This window comes from Diadema antillarum, unplaced genomic scaffold (genome assembly GCF_040938485.1).
Source record: "Diadema antillarum isolate AM-2024a unplaced genomic scaffold, OU_Dant_1.0 seq00001506_RagTag, whole genome shotgun sequence".
Lineage (NCBI taxonomy): Eukaryota > Metazoa > Echinodermata > Echinoidea > Diadematoida > Diadematidae > Diadema > Diadema antillarum.
The window spans coordinates 708,740-720,362 of record NW_027272240.1 but is presented as its reverse complement, the minus strand read 5'-3'; the positions used below and the strand labels follow the sequence as shown (position 1 = coordinate 720,362).

General features: G+C 39.2%; 1 protein-coding gene across 1 annotated transcript; it reads right to left on the bottom strand.

Annotated features, from left to right (window-relative positions):
- Positions 1–5,556: 5,556 nt before the first annotated feature.
- On the bottom strand, positions 5,557–9,185 carry LOC139710178 (uncharacterized). The gene is made up of 2 exons (XM_071622110.1): positions 6,663–9,185; positions 5,557–5,919 (listed from the first exon to the last, which is right to left on the bottom strand). Exons 1-2 carry the CDS (start codon positions 9,183–9,185, stop codon positions 5,557–5,559), a joined length of 2,886 nt encoding a protein of 961 aa, XP_071478211.1.
- Between the last annotated feature and the right edge of the window lie 2,438 nt (positions 9,186–11,623).

The window sequence follows — 11,623 nt, the reverse complement described above, 5'->3', positions numbered from 1 at the left end:
TTTTGGTGGTTTTAAATTTTGGTTGAGACCTAACTTGAGGTTTTCTTTTATGAAATATGGAAGAACATGTAATTCCAAGAGAAATTAAACATTTATTCGATGACAATTGATTTTGAAATGGCTGAGATATCCAAAACAGAACGATCCTAGTAAAAGGTGGACCAACATTATATCACGATCACTTTGTTTTGCTGTGTTTTGGATGTCTCAGCTATTCCAAAGTTGATTTTCATCAATAATTTTGAATTCCTCTAAGACATACAGCTACGGCAACACGTACAGATACATCCCCGATGCAAGATTTGTTGCCTATATACATACTTGTACATGTATATAATAATACGATGGGCGTGTGTGTGCATGTTTTCAGTGCATTCGAAATTGCGCTGTAACCTCTTTACCCTTTTGAATAAGGACAAGAGATAGAGATAGCAAATATCTAAACGGGGAAGTCTGTCTTTCTCTATTTGACAAACCCATGAGCTCCACTGAGATAGCCTATATACATGTCACGATACGACGAAAACAAGACTGGGCAATGATGACATCACTGCTCTGTGTTAAATCTCCGAGTTTGATTATGATATGAGTACTAAGTAACTGAGTGTTCTCTATCAGCAACTATCTCCTGGCACAAGTCAGTGAATTCACATATTTAGGATAAAATGTTTATGAAGATGGGAAGAATGGTGGAGAAATTCGGAGAAGAATTTGAATGGCTAAAACTAAGTTTACCCAAATGAGTAAAGTGTTAACAGCAAGGAAGATATCTACTGCAACCAAGCTCAGACTAGTAAAATGTTACGTGCATTCAACTCTCTTGTACTGTTGTGAAACATGGACATTGTACGGGGATGATATGAAAAGGCTGGCTGCATTTGAGATGTGGATATTCAGACACCTGGGCCGCATATCATGGTCAGACAGGAAAACAAATCAGTATGTTCTAGATCATCTGAATGTCACAAAAACCTTGATGAAAGACATTAAATCAAGAAAACTCAAATATTTTGGCCATGTTAAAAGACATCAGAACATCCAACAAAAGTGTACTGGAAGGGATTATAGAAGGCAGGAGATGCAGAGGAACGCCAGCGCAGTTTGTGGTGTAACAACATAAAGGAGTGGACAGGAAAGAGTGTGGCCGCATGTAGTAAGGCGGCCATGAACAGAACAGAATTGAAGTCCATGTTCGCCAACCTTCGGACTGAAGACGGCATTTAAGAAGAAGAAGAAGAAGAACTGAGTGTTCATTTCCGGCCATCAGACTGGTTCCGATGTCTACACAAGTGCGAAGATCAAATTTGCAATGGAATACGCCCGATGCATGGACAAGGAAATATAAGTGTGGATACTGCTCCGAAACTTGCGGGCATGACTTGTTTGTGTCGACGGCTTGAATTTAATTGGTCGAGACCAAACAAAAAGCCTAGATATCTTTGATTCATGACTCAGAGCTAAGTTAAACATCGATAAGACCCGCTTACTTAGTTTCAACATTTATTTTTTAAAGCTTTTGCTATCTTGTGTTTTTTTTCATTAGGATCTAAACATGAACATGGCCTACTTTTTCTAGATGGACTGTGTAGGCCTTCCATCGGACAGTTTGATACCGCTTGATCTAGATGGTACATAATAAAACAAATATGAGCAAAGCGGTCTTAAGTGTGGAAAAACTTGCAGATTTCATATTCTTCATAATTATTAATGATCAGATGCAACCAGTTTTTGTCAATTCCCTCACAGGTATTCCTTTGAAAAATGTAAATGACAGCATAAGCCGGTCGGAAATATGAAATTAATTCGAATGTAAAAACAAGCAACGGCGTTTTCAATCACACTATAGATTAAGAACTCAGCATTTATTAAAATTTCCAGGTCTCTGCTTGCCTTTAAAGACTCAGAATTTTATGTGGCTGGGCCTTGGCTGTTACAAATTACAAATGTTTTGAACATCGCATTACACGTAAACATCTAATTAGACACTGAAGAAGGGATGACATACGGCCTGTCTTGGAAGGGCAGCCAAATATCGTAACAGGATGTGGCTATATTGAGCAGTGATTATGCAGAGACATCGAGCGTACCTTTTGGCACACTCTTTCGGGGTTTTTTTTTTTCTCATTTTTTTACATTATTGATTCGGGGAAAGAAAACTTAAATCTGACAACAATCACTGTAGAACGACAGGATGACATGGATGGCAAACCAAAACAAAACATGCCCTTGAACACGTGTTGAATCGAAAAGGACAGGAAGCTAGATTACTCTATTATTTGCAATCGGAAACTGATAAACCATGGTAAGTTCCTGACTTTAATCGGCATGCTTTTTGCAGCTGTTGAAGGTAGAAGATTCTAAAGTGTCAAATTGTCCATCTTATAGTACATGGACGGTACACTCTTGATTGTAGGCCTACTATTACCTATGGAAAAGAATTTATTCCTTTTTTTGTTGTTTTAGTTTAAGATATTTGGATAAATAGTCCACGAAACATTGTTTTCGTTTCAGACAAGATGGATTATCCAGAACAAGTAATAACTCATTTCGTAATCCTGTGCGCTTATCCATCAAACTCTATGACCAAGAAACCACATGCCTGTGGTGGGCGCTGTATCTTTTTCTTTCATCATGATTCGTGCTTTTCATTCTTGGAACCTTATGATGCGAAATTGAAAAAGATAAGTATTTTCCATTTCAGAATTATTCTGGGAAAACACTCGTGTTCATAGGTTGCAGAATAACCTAAAGACTCTAAATCGCAAAATCTATAATTGATCCTGAAGTTGGCAATAGGGCCTACATTTTAAGAGACCAACGATAAAAGGATTGCATAGTTTTGGTTGAGCTATAGGGGATTCAGATTTTAACCTCTCTTTTTCTACGAGATGATTAGAAACCATTTACGAAATATTAAAGAGTGTACACGTCTACAAGAGGAGTTAAAAGATTTTTTTCTGATGAGCATCGGTTCTAATATGGATGAGTTATCTCAAAGCAAAGTAGAACAAAGTACCTTTTATCAGGACCTCTTTGTTTTTGTTTTTTGGATATCTCAGCCATTTCAAAACCAATTTTCATCAAATAAACTTTGAATCACTCTAAGAATTATATGCTTTCTCATATTTCATATAAGAGCTTCTCTCATTATTTAAAAAATGTCATTGGAAAAACGTTGGAAACCTTAGGTCGTATCTCAACCGAACTGTACCATCCCTTTAAATGAATTCAACAAGTTGCAGCAAAATTGATTTGCCATATTAGTAAGAAACAAGATGATTTATTTGGTAAAATTATTCCATGACTTCAAAGTTTGAAACGCAATTCATTATGTTTGTATGTTGTTTGCGTTGGAGGATATCGATCCGTTTCATTTTGAATTTCAATTTCAATTTCAATGTATTTTTCTCTTTTTTATTTTCATTTTTTTTCAGGAATACAATACACAAACGAAAATACAGTAATATAGGAATTTTTGTTAAAATTAAGTTTTCTAAGAAAATTTCAATTTTACAAATGTTAAGTGCTGTAAGGGCCGTCACCACGAACACATGTAATGCTTGATGAGATGATAGGCCATTTCTTATGACCAAACAGTCAAAAAATGTTCTCTAGGATTTACACACAAAAGAAGGGGAAAAGGTGCAAGTGGGGGGGGGGGGATGATTTACGAATGGCCTGGTTTGAGTGTACTTAAAAAGAGAATAACTGTGATAACTGATTAATTTCTGAAGGACGTTCACAAGAATTTACTGTTTCAACAAGGTGGGGATGTGGAGACACAAAAAAAACCTCCCGGAAGGAACTTCTTGTGGGTATATGGCACTGTATGTGTGAGTTTGAACGTGTGTACGTATTTCGTCTTATCGTTTATGCGTATATTTGTGGATGTGTTTGCGTGTGTATTGTGTGTGTGTGTGTGTGTGTGTGTGTGTGTGATGGTGTGTGGGTGTGTGTATGTGTGTTTATGTTTAAACAAGTGATATCAAGTCGAACGGAAGAAATAACATCCTGTGAGTGATATGAGCTCATCTATATTTGACATTAAAACGTAGGCTGAGGACAGCATATGAGCCTGTTGCACGACTGCAAAATGACTTCAGTTGAACAGTGAAAATCACGGCACTACTCCATAGAGTGTAATAGTACAAATGTGTTGTTTGGGGTTTAACAAGTAATTTCTGTTTAGGCCTACTTAGAAAACACATTGTACCAACATACGTATGGGGGAAAAGCAATTTGCACAATAGCAAAACCGGATCAGATGAAAGCGAAGTGATATTATATAATATATTGCCTTATTAGAGGTGAGGTATACACTTAACCCCGCTTAAGTTATTTTTCCCCAAACACGCAGCGCTGAGGAAAAATATTGTCTCCAGGGAAAATATAATTATCGTCCAAGGGATTCTCAATTTGATAGTTTTATCACAACGATAGAAAAGGCAATATTAATCGTATTATATGATCTATTACAAATCATTTCATTCTAGTCCTGTCGGCAGCCATTTAGTTACCTGCACGTTTCGTCATTGCTCGCAATATAACGATTTCGATCCTCACCGTTCTAGTCACGTGATTACATTGTGACCAATCACTGGTAAGTGTTTAAACATATAATTTTACATAAATCTTAATTTATACAAAAAATCATGATTACCTATGCATGATATCTGTCAGACCATAAGCACACAAACACGCATGTGTCAATATCTTGTCTCCTTGAAAGATGACTAAATATCTTCCCCTTCAATGAAAAAAAGAAGAAGTTATGATTAAGGGATGGAAGTGATTTAGATTTCTCACAATTCTTCTGTTTTCTCTCAGTTATATTTATTGTTCAAGTCAGACATGGCTAATATCTTTAAACACGTACGCATCCAACACCAAAGTTTTAACACAAATACACTGTACATTCACAGAATTCTTCAGTTCGTTGCTACTACTTGAGAGTAAATGTGTAACTGTCCTCATTTAATCGTGTCATGGTGAAAATGGTTTATAGTCATATAAAAAAAAAAAAAACGGGCAGTTGCCGTTACCGTGATTGATGTGCGAAGGCGTTTAGTCCGATAAACAAAATATTAAGAAAAGGTCAAGTAAAGATCACACATCTTAGACAACTATTGTTAATACGAAGATTGTCATAATCAAAGTATAGGCTAATAAGCCATGCTTTTCTTGTTCTTCACAGAATTGAATAACTTCTATGACAAACATATTTCAACGACTGGAAAGTGGTAGATCCCTTGACATGCAGTTGGGGAGAAAATAATCACGCTCATATCTACTGATATATCGTAGTCAGTGGCGGATCCGGGGGTGGCGGTGGGGGGGGGGGGGCTGCTCCCCCTTTATTTTTTGTTCTTTTTATTAAGATACCATTCTTGCAGCCGATCGTATTGCGCTTGAGTCTTGTGTGTGTGTGTGTGTGTGTGTGTGTGTGTGTTTTGCTTGTCAGCTGATTAAACGCGTAAGTGTTAAATAAACTGCTTTGCGCCCCTTTTGCGGAATTCCTGGATCCGCCCTTGGTAGTACAAATTTTCACATAGCGTTTCAGATTCCGTTTCCTTCAATTGCGCACGGCTCAATGAAAGTCGACGTCCTGGAATCGTGTTCAGTTGAGTGAATATACGATATTCGCTGTTCGGACGGATTGGACGTCGTTCCGCTCATCATCGTCATCGTCGTCGACTTCCTGTCCGAATAGGTACGTCCTCGAAGCGACGTTCTGCCAACTTTCTTGCCTTGCATCTTGGCTACCCACAAGTCGAGGACTGTCCTGTTGGCAGTGAAAGCAAGGAATATGTAGAGTCCCTGAAGAGAGTTTAAGACGATGAACACATACCACAGGGCGCCAACGCGAGCATACGCTGCAACAAAGCCAAAGAGCCACGTGAACCCTAGCAACGTCGAGATCTGGAAAATAGAAAATTGGGGGAAAACGGGCAATGACGGGAAATTACAAGAAAAACAACTTTACATAAATTACAATAAATACGTACATTACAGAAATTATTCTGTGAGATTATTTGTGTGTGTGTGTGTGTGTGTGTGTGTGCTAATGTTGCCGTTATCTAGTGTTAATCAATATATTCTAGCAAGACAACAAACCGAAAACTTAAGATGCATTGCATCATTCATAATAGTTTCGGTTATCACTACAGAGAAGCAATTTCATCATGTAATATCATTTGTCTAACTGATTTCAATACATTTCAAATCAAAGGGATGGTACAGCTTCGGTTGAGATGGGATTTGAGGTTTCCAAGGTTTTTTGATGATGCTGACAATGATTTTTTTTTTTATAATGACAAACCAGTTATGAAATATGAAGCATAAAGCTACTTCTAAGGAGAATTCAAAGTTTATTTGATGAAATTGGTTTTGAAATGACTGAGATGCCAACACAAAACAAAGCAATCCAATTAAAAGGTTGGACCCGCCTTTTTATTCGGATCGCTTTTGTTTTCTACTTTTGGGTGTTTTTGTTTTTTTGACACCTTCAGCCATATCAAAACCGATTTTCATCACACAAACTTTGAATTCCCCTTGTATGCTTTTTAACATATTTTCATCAAGCGGTTTCTAAGTATCTCGCAGAGAGTTCAAAGCTGAATTCTCATCTCAACATGATACTATACCATCCTTTTTAAAGATACCTTTAAGTATATCCTTAGCTCGTTTCCCTTCTCCTGGAGGCTGCTGGTCTGTTGTAACAGTCTGCTCCTCATTCGAGCGGCGTATCTTATTCCCCGCACAGTGTGCAAGAACAACAACGCATTTAAGAGAAGGCACCCACCTAAAGGGCATCCAAAGGCTATCAGATTTGCCTTATTATCGACGACCCAACACAGCCTATCGCTCCCATAGGAAAAGTTCAATTCTTTCCCAATGGTAAAATGCATCGAGATACAGGTGACAACAACAGCACAAGGAAAAGCTACTGCAAAAGCTAAGTACCAAAGAAAGACTTTAGAGCTCTCAGCCGACAGTGCAAACGTGTCTCGATCCCCAAATGTCTTGTTTAATTCAATCGCAAGAGCACTCGTTAGCGAAAATACGAGAAGCCATAGAAAGTGTCCCAAAATGGCGAAGCCCATACAGACGTCTCGGTTGACTGTCCCGAAGCCATTGAGCAATTGCAAGAGTTGAGCCGCGAAGAGCACCAGGCAGAACGCCATTATCAACTTGTTGCTGACACACTGGCGAAGGGCAGGGAAGGCGCTATAGGTCAGAAAAGTAAAAGAAAGCGCCACAAGCGAGATACAGACGCCTGCGTAGCTAAGAATCACTTGGGCGTGGTCGTACCGGTACACCGTTTCGACAACGGTCCGATTGATTGTTACGTTTTGCTCGAATTCATCTGGAACGCAAATCTGCACGCTCCCAAGCGCAGTCACCATGTACTCGTGTGGACCTAGAACTACATCATTTATCGTGTCTAGGAGAAACTCTGATGTCCCATTAAGAAGCTTGAAGGAACTTGCATTTCGAGAGATCGTGGGGCACAAGAGGAATGATCCTTTGTCGCAAACCCTTACAGAAAGCTCCTTGGAGTATCCCCTACGCGTGCCCATCCACCTGTATTCTGCTGTTAACAACGTTTCATAAGGGTGATACAATATGTCCGTCGATTCAGCCTTAGCAAATGATGTGCCATTGATTTCCTGAAAGGTTACGTTGGAAATCCTCGCCATGACGGTAGGACAGAGCTGCAAGCCTTGAACGGCATCACACTTCTGATACATCACTATTTCCTTAATCGGGCACTGGGCATGTATACCTTTAGTTCTGATCGCGTTATCCACAGTATCTTCCAGTTGAGCATAGCTAAATAGGTCAGAGTAAACGCGAAATTTCATAACCACAAAATCCTGTTCAGCTTCGACGTTGCAATCTGTTGTATTTGTATGTGAATAATTGCCATGGTAAGTGGGAAGTGTTGCGATAGGACTGAAATATTCATGGGAAAGAGACAGCGTTGACAAAACACATGATGCCATGTCTGCAAATGTTTCACCATCCACACAAGATGGAGCAAGACTTGTTGCCACTTTTGTCTCCAACATCACCTCAAGGTCACTATTGTTGTATCCACAAGTAAGATTTCTTGGTAGGGCATCTCTGGTGCAGTGCTCGTCTTGCAGGGTGTAACCAGGCGCGCACGTAACGGCCACACAAGTATCCAGCAAAAAGTTGTACACTTCTCCGAGTTGGCAAGAAATAGCTGTTTCAACCACTCTGCTCCGTGAGTAGAAAATTGATACACCACTATTGCCAGTAAAATCAACAAGCACAGATATGGGAGTAAGTCCTCCTCCTCCTCCTCCTCCTTCTTCTCCCTCTCCTCCTCCGGTAGTTGACTCCTCCGGCAGTGAACAGATTCTATCAACAGTGTTGTCTTGCTCGACCTGCGTCCAGACTTGGTTTCGGACGTCTGCGTTGCACAGCTTGCAATACGGGTTCCTGTAGTACACCTTCGAGTTATGTTTAAAGACTGCACTGAAAAGGTTACATTTTTCCACAAGGACCTTCTGCGCATCTCGGGGACACGTGTCGATGTAGTTGACATCCGTGCACGCGCGGACGACCGAAGATGACGCATTTGCGGGTGGAGCGATTTCCAGTTTGCACACCCCAGATACCAACAACTTTCTAACAAGCCTATCATCCTGCTCAAGTGCTGTTGCGTACGTCGGAGGACAGGATAATTCTAGAGTCCACGGTCGTAGACCTTCGCCCAATTCGACACCATTACATATTGCGCAATATACATTTCTGTACGTGATCGACTGAAAAGACATAACTGGAATGGCGCCAACGTCAGGGATCACCTGAGACTTTGCGACGTCACACTTAGACCTGACATTTTCGTCGGTCCATCCCGAGGGACACGACACAACCATCAAATACGCTCTTCTGGTTTCTCTGAGATGAACGCACGACAGCTGATCACGTGATAGTCCTTCCACCGACTGGCGAAAGCGAATGTCCTCCTCAGGTTCCCCGCTGAATGCGGAGCTATCCGCAGAAGTGCATTCCTCAAAGTAGTCCGCGCAGCAGTCATTGAAGAAGTAGCAGGCGTAGTCGCAGTGACAAGGGGTAGGGTTGCCTTCGACCTTTTGGCACCCAGAGGTTCTGCAGAGGCTGTCAGTACAGACTTGCACACTCTGATTTGCCATCAAAACCGTCTGTGAGGCGGGCTCACCTGAGGAGTAGTACGGAAAATGAACATTGTGTGAAATATAGCTTTCAGGGAAGTGTATATTACAGAGACAAGGATTGGTTCCAGTCTTCCTTCATCTTTATTCACTCAGGGCCTCACCAACTCATATACGTCTTATTTCTGGTCTCGTCCATATATATGTAATATATATATATATATATATATATATATATGTAATATATATTTAAGTAACAAAGCTGCAACAAAGTTCATGCTGTATTCACCAACAGTTTATTTCTTCACACAAATTTTCGAGCGTCTCGCCACCCTTTCTCAAGTGTTGATACTGAGAGAACAATAACAAAATTAAGCCGTAACAATATAATTCTTATGTCTGAAAACTAAATGTGAAACAGAAGTCTACACCGCTACTCTAGGTATTCTACTTGAAATATGAAGATGAAATGAACATTATACGCTTTTGAAATGTCCTAAGTTATTGACACTTGTCTATACTACTTGTTGATAATCTTGAAAAACCTCTATCAATTCTCCAAGTTTGCATATTTTGTCCTTCATGTCCTTCATATATTACCTATATTTATATATATATATATATATATATATATATATATATATAGGTAATACATGACATACACGTATTATGGCATGTTTACCTTTGGAGAAAGTTTTCCTATTTATTGTATTACATTAAAACAACAACACATAAACACTAAGGCAAACACACATACACACGAATATACATATATATACACTTATACAATATATTTTATGCATATATATATACGTACATTCGTATTTTGATATACATGTAGATGTATATATATATATATATATGCATCTGTTGCATATTCCAAAAAAAAAAAAAAATATGATGAGAACAGTAATGTAAACCCTGACCGAACGTACCTGATGTACATAATCGAGGCTTGAGAAATGCAGACGCCGCGATGAGGAAAATGTAAAAGATACTTCCGTGATTTCCCATGATACCTGTCCACGTCATACGTCACGGATAGCTGGATGTAAAGGTTTTAAACGGTTGATGAATATATCATTCCGTCACTGTATTCATTATGAAATATAATGCTATTCCAGCACGTTCAAGCTGATTTTCAGAGAATGATATAAGGACGAATGATGGCATGATACTAACAAAATGATGCAGTGCCATTTATACACTTTGATATTAAAATGATGAAAGAAGCAGGTAATTTTGCAGTCACGAATCAGGGATGTCTGTCTAAAATAATATCATGCAAACTAGGTGGGGGATGGTGTTATTGCTTATCAGTTATGTTTCGTTTTCATCTTAAACCAAAAAATGGATATAAGAATCATTGTTCTTGCTTGATGATATCTCAACTACTTCCACTACCTACTCAACTACCCTTCCACTAGAAGCAATTTTATTGAAAACGCAGACGTGAATTTATTCTTCGAATAATCTTTACCTTCAGTATGTCAACCGTATTGATTCCCGACAATCCGAAGCCTAAATTTGAAAGGTGACACGTATTGTTTTGTCATTTACTCTATATTTTTGACTCTACAGTTTAAAAAAAGTGTGTATTAACGTAGTTTTATTTCACCTGTGGACTCTTGAATCAAGAAAAAAACTGTGAAACCTATGAAATCCTCTTTGCCCACTCTTTCAAATATTCCTTCGATCTCGACAGTCTATTATAGGGGTACAGTGTTACAAGTTCTACCGTGCCAAGCCTGTTATGACGTTGATGAGCCTGTTTGTAAAACTACATGTATATGTAACAATTTTATTATCATATCGAGACTCTCGAAATTACCAGCAACCGACCTCGAAAAGCTCCCGAAAGTATCACCAAACTTCAGATAACGTTTGACATGCCAAATATCTTCATCAACAGTTTGACCTGTTCACCGTCCGTACAGATGCTTTATGCCTTCTCAAGCGAAAATGAGTCCCAACTGATGGATGGTTTAGCGTGATGCAAAAAATAAAAAAAAACAACAACAACAGCAATCAAACCAACAAAACACTTAATTTCTGTGTCATTTAACGCTGCCAAATACATACATCTTCAACCTTTAAACATGTGTTATGGCTGATTGACTTAGACAGGATATGCTTGACGCCAGCGGGTATCTTGGAAAGATTCGATCTCCTGCGAATTTCGCCACTAGATGTTCATCCCATAAACATGCGGCATACAGTGGGCACACAAGTGCCACACATTATATGCACTTTCGCGGGAGCAGCGAATAATGTGCATTCAGGCTTGAGGTCAATGCCAGTTACTGATATCGTATGTTTTATCTTCTCAGTGTTTCCCAGCTCCATGAGAAAAGCGTTCAGTTGGACTTAAGAGGAGGAATTCTCACGATATTGAAGGACGTAAATAAGTTCCGTATCCTAATTATACAAGTAAATCATGCATGGGAACGTTCCAAAGG